General features: G+C 35.6%; 1 protein-coding gene across 1 annotated transcript; it reads right to left on the bottom strand.

Annotated features, from left to right (window-relative positions):
- Window positions 1-9,081: 9,081 nt before the first annotated feature.
- Window positions 9,082-11,581, bottom strand: LOC126381201 (uncharacterized). The gene is made up of 4 exons (XM_050030718.1): window positions 10,595-11,581; window positions 10,329-10,457; window positions 9,938-10,039; window positions 9,082-9,359 (listed from the first exon to the last, which is right to left on the bottom strand). The coding sequence occupies exons 2-4, from the start codon at window positions 10,426-10,428 to the stop codon at window positions 9,223-9,225; spliced, it is 339 nt and encodes a 112-aa protein (XP_049886675.1). The 5' UTR covers window positions 10,429-10,457; window positions 10,595-11,581; the 3' UTR covers window positions 9,082-9,222.
- Window positions 11,582-12,016: the final 435 nt, after the last annotated feature.

The following is a 12,016-nucleotide window of genomic DNA, read 5'->3' on the forward strand; positions in this document are numbered from 1 at the left end:
TTATTTTTCAACTTAGTTACATATATATGTAGGGTGGTGGAAGTAAAATTGAAACAACTCCAATACTTTTTGGTTTCTTATATTTTCACTCACTTTTCAATTTTTCTCTAACACAACCGCGCTTTCCCAAATCTCTCCGTCGCCATCTTCCTTCCCCCTTCCTCTCTCCCCTCTCACTCCCCCTCAGGACACGTTCATAAACTTCACCTCACACACATCACGTTCATAATAAACTTTCATTCCCACATATATTATATGCCTTTAATTGCATCTGAGGCAATCTTTTATTTCTTAATCTATAAACATCTGTCCCTTTTAATATTTTATTTATAATATTGCACCAATTAAACACGGTCAATCTCAATGCTATTTGAATAAAACAGTCAGCAACAGCATCCTTATGTATTTCACATTTCAAAAAGTCTAAGGAATACTTAGATTTTATATATTTTTTTTAGTTTTTTTATAATACCCCTTTTCTCAGGTTCAGTTTCCAAGTATTCGTTTGCTTCTAGATTGATGTTTCCAAATAATCTAACAATACTTTCAGCCGGGTAGGTTAACTTCTTTTCTTTAACACTTTTAAATTCCCTAATCCAGTTATTAATATTTGTTTTTTTTTTAAGTTTGGTTCTCTCATTATTAAATCAGACTCACACTGCCGACAATGTATTTTTGACAGAATTCTCCTTGTAACCCACCCTGCAGTATAAGCGCGTGAGTGTACTTGGAGTCTTTCTTGGATTGCTGTTGTCTGAATAGTTTGTCCTAAAGTCTGAAGGCCAGAGGATTCAGGTTGACAAACACCACTGGCAACAGCTGATTTCTCGTGATCTTGCACATTTTGTTCAAATAAGGTTTTAACTTTTAGTAGTTGTTCACTTGAATCCTCTTCACAATTATAGCCTTCAGAGTGAAATTTAATAAATGTTGTGATCAACAATGATCTAAACGTATTTTTGAATGTATGGCAATTTGGATCATTGTTCCTAAAATTATAAGCCCGCACTTGCCCAAAAAAGTTTTCAATTGGATCACTATTAAAATATCGGGGGCGCATAATTTTAACATTTATCAATTTCAAAAGTTTCCATATACGCTGAAAGCTTTTGAGGGTGGTAACCCAGTTTTTTAGTGAAGGCACAGATGTTTCTTTACCTGTTCTGCTATCGAGAAACTTAATATTTTCTATTTTATAGATGGCTTCCTGCCAGAAATTGTGGTGTGTACAGATGTTTCCGTAACAGTTAGTCTCTAGCATTGTAATTCTTAATTCATTTTATTCGTTTCAATTTGGAGAAAGAGCGTTCTCCGCTGCAATTAGTTACCATCATGCTTAAAAATATTTTTAATGCAATTTCTACGTTAGGAAATGTGTCTTCAATTTTGTTTTGCTTTATTAGATTTATACTTCCTGTACACTGTTAGGTGTTTCATTTTCACTCTGAACATTTTTTAAGTATTCTTTTAAATGTTGACATTCTATTTCTAACTCTTTTTCATTTGCATCTTCGTGATAGGTTTCAGAAAATTCTTTTCATCCTTGTCGTATCTCTTCGGAATTCAAGAGTTTTTAAGTGAAAAATTAAGCAAAATTAAAAATTTTGAAAAAAACCCACGACGGTAAAAATTTCATCGAAAAAGAATAAAATAACTCAAAACCCCCGACTTAACCAAAGTATTATGTAACGAAATATTATATTAGACTTAAAAATACTTTCTAAGAAAGAGTTGATATCTCGAGACATCGGTAATAGATATACTTAAGTACCTAAACAATGAATATGGATGTTTACAGTTTTTTCCTAACGTGTCTGTTTCTCGAAGATATACTTAAATGTAGCGATAATAATTTTACCATAATACATAACCGAGGAATATCCGTCGTTTCTAACATTACTTTGCACAAACGCACACACAAACATCTCTCACCCTAAACACATATACCTGCTCCGTTCCGTCGTGGGTAATAAATGTAATTAAAATTATACTAACCGTAATTAACAACACTTTGCTTTACTTAATACTACCTGATTATTGAGTGATAGGTTCAACTTTATGAATTAAATGAGGATTAATAGGATGAATTTGATTCACTTGACCACACAATCCACGTGCCACTTATAGTCGATCTTGATTTTTCTTTAATCTTCGCCAATCACTTCGTATTAATTTATCTACAATTTATTGTTTATGATCTTCTCTGAAATCCGGCTCGAAGGACCATGAATATGCCTGATATGACTTTATACTGATTTTTAAGGGATTTAGGTAGCAATGAAACAGCACCGTGTTCGACGTAATTACGTGTAATCAATGGAACCGAAAAAAAAAACGCCTGTCAAAAACAATTAACTAATAAAAACTATTGCAAATAAATTGCTATTATAAATTGAAGAGGCGTTTCGAATAATATTGACTCTAAACACTAATATTGTGGCGCCCCCTAGTGAGTTACAGACATGACACCTATCTAATAACATGAACTCATCAAACACAAACCCGTTATTGAAAACCGCATCAAAATCGGATCATTAGTTTAGAAGATAAGTGATAACATTACTTTGCACAAACGCACACACAAACATCTCTCACCCTAAACGCATATACCTGCTCCGTTCCGTCGTAGGTAAAAAATAAACTAAAACGTTGACTGACGGTCTTATATGAACTTAGTGGCTGCTTTAGATGAACACTCAAGGTATCGATTATTGGGAAAAAGGTTTCTACGTTGAATCGCTCTTTTCCATTCAATTGGACTGATGGCGCAGAGCCATCAAAAAAAGTCTGCCGTGAGCTTCTACGTCTTGTTCTTTGAAATAGATCCTTGCAGTCAGATTCTGGGTTCTTTTTTTTGGCAGATGATTCGAAGTTATCAAATTTATCCCTGAGGTTAGTAATAAAATCAAAGTGAAGTGAACAAATTGGTTGCAACTAGGGTTTGCAGTACCGGAACTGAACTGGATTTTCGAATTCCCGGTACTGGAGCCTATCCAGTACCGGGAATTACCGGGAAGTTTCGAAACTTCGGTACCTACTGAAAAAAAATTAAATTCGTAATTATTTTATGAGTATGACGAAATTAAACACCAAAACGCTTTTTAAAATATTTAATCAACTTACTACTAAATATACTTACTAGTAAATACTAAATATACTTAGCTTTAAATTTGGTAATTGAGATAACGCACACATTACTTCACAATCAGTCTTTAAATTTACAATCAGTACAGTAATTTCAGTAAAATAATTAATACAAAACAAACTGCTTTTCGAGCTAGTTTGTGGCAATAACTGTCTAAGTTAAGTTTCTAAACATTTTATGAAAAAATAACAAGAAACAATGCAAAAGCCAAAGGAAACTAGCCGTGAAAACACTGTGTTTATTTTATTGAATGATTCAAAGCATAAGGTTATTTATTATGCACAAAATATAACCTACAATATAAACAAACTACCGAGTTCACGATAAATAAACAAGGGTATATTAAAGTATTCACCAGTCTATTACTTTTAAACAAAACACTCACTACATCGTTGCTGTACCAAGATTGGGGCGGCACTGGCATGGCGGAACGGGCCGAGCGGCCAGAAGATGCCAGCGAGCTAACCGAAAACTGCCGAATATTACCGATTACTCGTAGAGTACGTAGGACTCGTGCACGTACTTCTATCTTGGTTGCGTGCGTTAGCGCACCTCACGCGCGGTTTTAAAAATTAAAATTTCGCGACAGTATAAGTGTTTGTACAGTACCGGGAATTACCGGGACATAGTTTAGATTTCCCGGTACTAAAGATTTTTGCATTTCCGAGAATTCCCGGGAGCAAACCCTAGTTGCAACGTCCAGTGTCAATGTTTCTTTCTGAAGATAATTATTTGTTTTGTCTATTCTTTCCAACATAGAGCTCCAGATTTCCGTCAGTATAATAAATTCTAGATTTTCCATTTTTCTAGACAGACTAAGGGCTTCGTCTCTAGTTTCTCGTGCATGTTCAGTATCGCATTTGCATTTAGTGTGGTAATAATAAATTAATAAATTCGAAAGAAAATGAGAGAGAGAGAGAGAGAAAATGTTTATTCAACAAATTGTGACACATTACATACGAAGTGTTACAAACAGAGTAAAAACAACAAAATATCATAAAACAATTTTTAAAACTCAGTACATAATGTGGCAAAGCAGTGAATAGGACACGAACTCAGCATTGTGTCTATTTCCGAAGAAACAGACGCTGTTTTTCAGTCGCTCCTTAATTATCCGTCTGTTGGATCCCGCGAAGCTGACATGACTCATAGCGCAAATAAGCAATGTAGGTATCTATCAGATAGAGTTACATATATAAACAAAATATATTTGAACAATTATATATTAGGTATGCATAAATATTAATAGAGAATAGGTAATAACACTGCAACAGCACAATTTTAACAATAAAGATAATACGTAAGGTGAATAACAAAAGTATCAGTACATAATTATAATATTGGGCAACAGGATGCTTTACCACCAGGACGCCCGTTGTTTCTCCACAAGCAAACCTTTAAGGTGCTTCTTAAAAGTCGATTTACAAACAGAGCATCTGAGAGGAGGTGGTAAGTCATTCCAACATTAGGACGCCTGATGTCTAAAACTTCCTTCAAAGGTCCTGGTACGATGAAAGGGTGTTTTTAGCAAGAAGCTATCCATTCTCCGCGAAGAGTAACTATAGGTAGCCCACTGCAACTTCGCGTACAAGTATGAAGGTTTCTTGAATACAACCACAGAATGCACTAGGCTTGCAAAGTTCAGGTCTCTCCTGGATTTCATATTTAAGATTCCCTTCTGATTTAAGATTGGGTTCTAGGGGGAACCTTATAACAAAACCTAGTGCATGCATTCTGTACTCGTTGTAAACGCTGTTTTGATTTAGCCAGAAGACATGGGCCAATCACAGTACTCCCATAATTTAGCCTTGATAAAATGAGTGTCTCACAAAGCTGCAATCTGACTTCCTCACTGGGTAAACTTCGAATTTTATAGAGCACTTTTATTCTAAAAAGGCAATTTTTAACAACGTCTTCGACATGCTTTTCGAATTTAAGGTTACTGTCCATGAGAATGCCAAGGTTTCTGGCTTCCGTGACACGCTCCACCGGTAACCCACGTATGCTAAGTCTAGGGTCCAACAATAAAACTTTCGAGACTTTCTGATTACTTCCTATAACCATAAACTTAGACTTGGTAGGATTAAGAAGAAGTGCATTACGGTTTAGAGGCGGCGGTTTTTTCGGTGCTGTATATGCAAAACTCTACAAAATACTCTCCGGTCTGGTTCACGAGCTCACGACGCCCTCTTCCGTTGGGGACTTTGCTGGTTAAATAAGTCTGCAATACAGACTTCGATGACCCGGAAGTAGCAACTCCTTTCTCAAAACCAAAAAGTCCTCCGGAGCTGGTTCTGAAGGCGCGGTTGGGTCGGGAGACGTTGAAACTGGGGCTGTCGTTGCAGGGGCTGAAGGGGATAAATGACTGGTACACCTTGACTTTACAAATAAACTTTATTTACAACCGGCAGAGTTACTACAGAATAATATCAATAAAATCTAATGGAGCACAAACTTTTATAATAATTTAATACTTATCTAGCAATTCGGAAAGAGTTTAGTCAGTTGCTGTATTTGAGCTAACGAAGCATATCTCGTTAGGCTCATTGGACTTAACTCGCGCGTGTGCTTATTCGAACGTTTCGCGGACATGCGGACAACCGCGCTCGCGTCCCGCGAGCGCGGGCGGCGACCACCGCGCCTCGCTTCCCCTCGGCAGAGCTCGACAAGGTTCGGGAACGTTCGGCTCGACCTTAGCAACTCTCATAAAAAAAAATATATTTGTACGGATAATTTCACTAGAGCAGCTTCTAAATTTGGTGCAAAATTTTCTTTTTTCAAGTGTTTTCCCGGGTTTTCAGCCTTCCAAGTGCTTACTTGGTTTTTCCAGAACAGTTTTAAGGGTCTAAAAACAACAACGTCTATGGGCTGAAGCAAATGCGTCGAATTGGGATAGAGAGGTATAATTTCTATTCCGTGATCTTTACAGAAATCAGATAAGTGTAGGGTTTTGGCGGTTCAGATATATCTCGATCGCGGTCTAATAGCCGGCTAATTCTTGCCAGAGCGAGGATGTCGGAGAATAAATGAAAATCCTAAGTGAATGTTCGTCAGGTTATATTTTCTGAACTAGTGAATCGTCGAATGACTGATTGAATGCATGATTTTTATTCCCGGCAACAACAGTGTTGCCAGGGGTGTATATATATTATTATTATTATGTTTGTCATTTCCATATCTCGGGACTATGGAGTCCCGATTATTATTATTATTTTATATATATTTACATGTAATTAGGTAAGTTACTTTGGTCAAAATTAACTCGCAGTTAATTTTGTTTCGCGGTTAGCTCGCAGATAACCGAGATATAATTGCCATTTTACATCATAATGTTTGAAATAATTTTGTTTATCAAATTAACTCGCAGTCAGTTTGTCAGCGCAGTTGACTCGCAGTCAATCACGACATTGTCGTACTTCACTCGCAGTTAATACGACATAATTGCATTAAATAAACAATCGAAAAAAGGATTAATCCCAAATTACCAAATAATGTTTTCAATATTTTGACTGAAAGCACATGGAAGAAAAACATTTTTAGGTTATTTACCTTTTTCGGAATCCGAATCCTCTGATAATATTATCACACGTCTTCTTTTTTGATGTTTCCGTTCATATTTTTCAATTTTCCTTTTGTAACGTTCTATTTTCTTTTGAGTTTTTGTAGACATGTTTACAAACGAATGCTTTGTCGCCGCGCACGAAAAAGAATGACAACAAATATGGCGGCTCAGCGGAAGTAGAGATAGCAGAAGCAAATTAAAAAAGTTTTTTTTTTTCTCTAAAAACGTGCGAATGTTGCCATGCAAGTTAAAGAAACTGGTAAATTATTATATCTGAAGAATGAAGCGACGAAATATAACAGCACATAACACCTAACGCAAGTAAAACTTCTTGTATTTTGCAATTAAAATAAGAACGATTACTATTTATTTGTACACGTGATATAAACTATTCTCTTTATATCTAACTTCTTTTTTATGAGGTGGAGGGAGTTAAAAAATATATATTTGTCTATGGTATATTGAATCGAATTTTAGGGGAATCCCCGAAACCCGATTTTATTGATGTTGGCACCTATTCATTATTGTTATGGTCACTTGAAGCGATAGGGTTACCAATATGACTACAAAAAAGCTAGTTGAGAATGCGGTAAATAATTATTTTTTATGCTAAACAATATGCTATATGCTAAACAACATAATAAATTGCTAAACAATATTAAAATATGCCAAATTTAGCATAAAATATGCTAAGTTGCCAACAAACACTGCTTGGGAAAAATGTCCCAAGCTCTTTTTGCACTCCGACTGCGCCCGACCGAACGGAAATGTCTTCAGCTGTCAAATTTATAAAATATGGCGCCAGTAGGAGCTTAGGGCCGGGACACATAAACACGATACGACGTCGTGTCGTACCACGATGCGGCGTCGTTTCACGATGCGACGTCGAAACGATGCTCGTCGTGGGAATCTACGACGAGCATCGTAAAAAACTACGTCGCGACATCGTAACGTGCCACGATACACGGCACGACGCCGTCGATACAATGCAGGGTGAATTGTTTCAGTTAATTTCGAGAAATGGACCGCACTAGACGCGTCCTGCTCCTGCTGTATTTAAGAAGATGGATAAAGAAAAGACAGAAACTGAGAAGATACTGGATCCACCCATTTCTTTTAATCATGAATAACGGGAGCCACTTTATACAGAAGTACAATGCCTTAAAAATAGATCACATCAAGTTTTTTGATTTCTTTAGAATGAGTATATCAAGTTTCGAAGAGTTACTTGATCGGATAACGCCACATATAGCAGGAAATATGGCAGAGGCAGACCACCTCTTGAACCTCTCGAGATGCTGGGATTAACTGTAAGGTAAAAGAAACAACTTTTTCGTAACATTTTTTTTAATTTCACAAATCAACGACACTAGTAACAACAATTTTTGAAAATTAAGTTGCTAACAGAATAAGCTTTATTTTAATTTTACCCTTTGGTTTCGTTATACCGATTATCACTACGAGCTTTGAAGGAGTCACCGTATTGGTCCCCATTAATTATTATTAATTAATCATTTTTTATAAAGGAAACAATAAAATCAAGTTTTTTATTAAATGAACATTACACCGTGATTACACCTTTAGATTCCTTTTTTAAGAAAAGTCGTAAAGTGTTAGGGGTGACTCTGGTTCAAGTGATGTCCTCGAATGATCATCAAATTCGCTCTCTTCGCTTCGGCCATGCGTGGCAGCTGGTGGTGGTGTTGCTTCTTGGGTAGACTGTGACGAACTACCGGTTGTTTGGCACGCACTTCGCCATAAACTTTGGGGTCTTTGTGTTTCATAGTTACCCTGGTACGAAGATGGATAGTTACTCTGTGGATAATATTGATGTGATGGTTCGTGTAGATCCGTTAAAACTTGTAAGACCCGACTTTGAAAAATTAATGTTTGATGATCACTTAGTTTATTCAAAGATGGCAATATCGCTTTAAAAAAAGATAAATGTCTGTTTTCGGGCTCTTCTAATTTTGACATAATCTCTTCTTCAAATGTATCGATAATTCTCTTACCATGTGTAATGAATGTTTCCAGTGTAAAAAAATATTAGGGTTTGGTAATTTTGAACAGTTAAAGGATTAAATGTCCATCACTGGTGCAGTGTTAATGATTGGTGCCATTACCTTATGTTAGTTATGTTTCCTCAGCAATAAGAACGCCTTTTGTACCACTTGCTTCTTATATTAAATAATAAAGAGTTACTGTATTGTATTATATACTGGTTTAGTTTCTATCTAGTTGTTAGATATATGTATTAAATACCTTTAATATTATTATGTAATTCATATAGAAATAGTTCTTAGAAATTCCATTACTTGTACGAGTATCACAGTTAAAATTAGTTATTGCTCCAAAAACAAAGGATATGCTCAGTAAAAAAATTTAATAAAAAGTATCAATTTATTTATATCTTTCCCTAGAAAGATGCAGCTCTGCTAGCTCTCGCTTACTTCGGCTGCTTAGCAGCATCTCCTGCGCACTTTCCTTTTCAGGGCGAGCTTTATGATACGTCTTCTCAGCTGTCTTTACGAGCCACTCCCGCTCTGCTATCCTCAATTTGTATAGCTCCTCCTCCCTGTCCACTATCACTATATCTATCCTTCCGCAAGGTGAACTCCTGGTTAATTACGTGAGCCCGAAAGTTCTTTGGAGCTGAAACGTAACAAGAAGATATGGTAAAACGCATGAATGTTCAGAGGCTTAAGAAACACAGTTACTTATAATAAAAATACTTTTTAACTGACCACTTTGACTCCGAAGTGAATACGTTTAACTGGCTAGTGCTGGTAGATGGCCATCACATTCGCAAATGTGAATATAAACAAAATATAAGAAAGAATCTAAAAACTTTTATCGACGGTGTTGGGTCGCGCAATATCAGCATGGGGTTTCTAGGAATTTGTTACCAATAATACATTATAAATTATAAAGAAAATTTGGTTCAGCAATATTGCTATAATAACTTGAGTTTGGGAAGGTGCTCCATAATCATTTGTTCTCTCAATCCAGTTGATGATCGACGAGGTAGCTCTACTTGTGCTACAGGAACAGGCTTTACAAATGTTAATTCAAAATATGTTACTATAAGGTTGCATAAGTAAAGTGTTCATGAAACACACCTCTTTCTGAAAATCTTCACACTGATTTAGAGTACTTGTAATAATTATCAAGCTTATAGCTTTGTTTATATGTACTACATAATCAACTTAAGAAAATATCTAAGAAAATACCTTGAATTACAGAAGATGGTTCATAATCGGAGAGACGAGACCCGGCTGATGGACGATTTGGAATATCCATAATTTCAATATCAACTTCCACAAGAATAGGTCCTGCAAGAAAGGCAAAACATAATGTATTCTGCAAAAAAAGTATGTTGTTTATTGTGGTAGAAATGGCATCAAATATAGCTTAGCTATTACGTTGTATTTGGGATAGTCCTTCGCCAGGTGAGGTATTAGCGGGTGCTGCAGGGGCTGGACCTGCACGGGCTGCAGGTGAAGGGAGATCGGGTACTGTTGAAATTCTATTAACTTTCAACTGAACAAAGAAAAGAGATATCAATAAAAACTATTTAGTAAGTGGAATAAGGTATGTAATGCGTATATCCTGATAACTCACCACTATCACTATCCAACACGCCTTGTAGCTCTATATTTGTGGCATCCAAAAGAGCAGCATGAATAGCCTCCTGGGAGCCTGAGGAACTAACTAGCTGCATACAACCCACCTCCGGTCCTCATGCATTCCCTTCCAAATTCAAATGAAATCAGTAAGTACAGAATATTTTCGAAAAAAAAGAAAAGCTTAAAAATAACATTACTTACTGCATTGTACTATGTTTTGTAACAATAGTAAGTAAATAAAGAAAGTATATGATATTATACCTTTTTTCTTGTGCTAGAAATTGTTTTCTTCTGGTTTTTAAATTGTCCCAATTTTTTTTTTATTTGTGCCTCTGTTCGCAGAAATCGCAAAATCAGGAATAATATTATTTATTATGTGCTAGATTTAGGAATTTAATTTATATTTCAAAACTAATTCCTGCAGACACACTTTTTCGTGTTCAGTGAAAGTTTGTCTTGTTGATCCGCTCAACATTTTGACTTGATAAACACTTCTACAAATCTAATAAACACTTTCACTATCGAGCCGTCCAAGGCTCGATAGCCGGACCAACCTTTTGGAACATGCTCTTGGACCCATTATTGGATGGTTTGGGGGAAAGGGGAGTGTACTGTCAGTGTACCCATCTGGTACTGAGACACTTCGTCATTTTTATCTGTTACAGCGAAGATGGCCATATCGCTACCTTTATTGACATATTTACATATGTACTTTATCGACTTGACAGAGTTACAAAATTCGACATTGATGTGAGCTTCAAAAGTTTTGGACAATATTGGCGAGTACGGGACAATCCAACGATTGTCTACATGAAAATCTTGTCCTTTTATCTTCACAACTACAGATCGCCCAAGTTTTATCTCTGGCCAGCTTTGCTACCACAGAGAAACTTATATATGTACAATTGCTACTGCGTTCGTTGCCTGGCCAAGCTATACATCTTTTTTCAAAAACATAATGTGTAATAGATAAATTGTATGCAATTCCGTGCATTCATAGCAATTCATTTTTATCTATATAGAAGATTTTTTAGCTCACTTAGTTTTCACAGCGTGTATTTTCATTTTTTAAACTATTATTTATTTTTCTTGTTTTGTGGTGCGTAAATAACTAACTTCAGTTGTTAATTTAATCTGTCAGATTAATGATAACCCTTGAATTTCTGAACGCAATTATAATATTTGACATTAGATTTGACAATCAACTATTTAATAAGATTAAACGTGAATTTAAACTTTATGCAGCGGTAATAAATTACGAATATAGAAAAGATATATACTACATATTTACGTTATTGAAAAATAAATAAATAGAAAATAGATAAAATAAATATCTGTAATTTACTTTTATGTGTGTAAGAAATCGTGACTTGTTCTCGTGGTAATCACGCTCAAAGATATTTGCTATAACTGTCTAACAATTTCACATTTTTAGTTTTTATGCTTATTCAATGAAAGGCAGCTTACATGTTTCATCACAGTGAAAGCAATCCTTCAACAATAATCCTTCAACCAGTGCTCAGTAATACATAAAATGTCAATTAAAAAAATCTAAAAATAATTCTACGTCCAATTCTTTGCCAGAGAATATTTTGGTGAACTAGTTTTAATATTCTAAGCTTCTCTTTTGTCTTATTGTCTAGTTTAAAGGTGAAGTACCATTCGTGGTACATGGCTGACTAC

This window comes from Pectinophora gossypiella, unplaced genomic scaffold (assembly GCF_024362695.1).
Source record: "Pectinophora gossypiella unplaced genomic scaffold, ilPecGoss1.1 Pgos_39, whole genome shotgun sequence".
Lineage (NCBI taxonomy): Eukaryota > Metazoa > Arthropoda > Insecta > Lepidoptera > Gelechiidae > Pectinophora > Pectinophora gossypiella.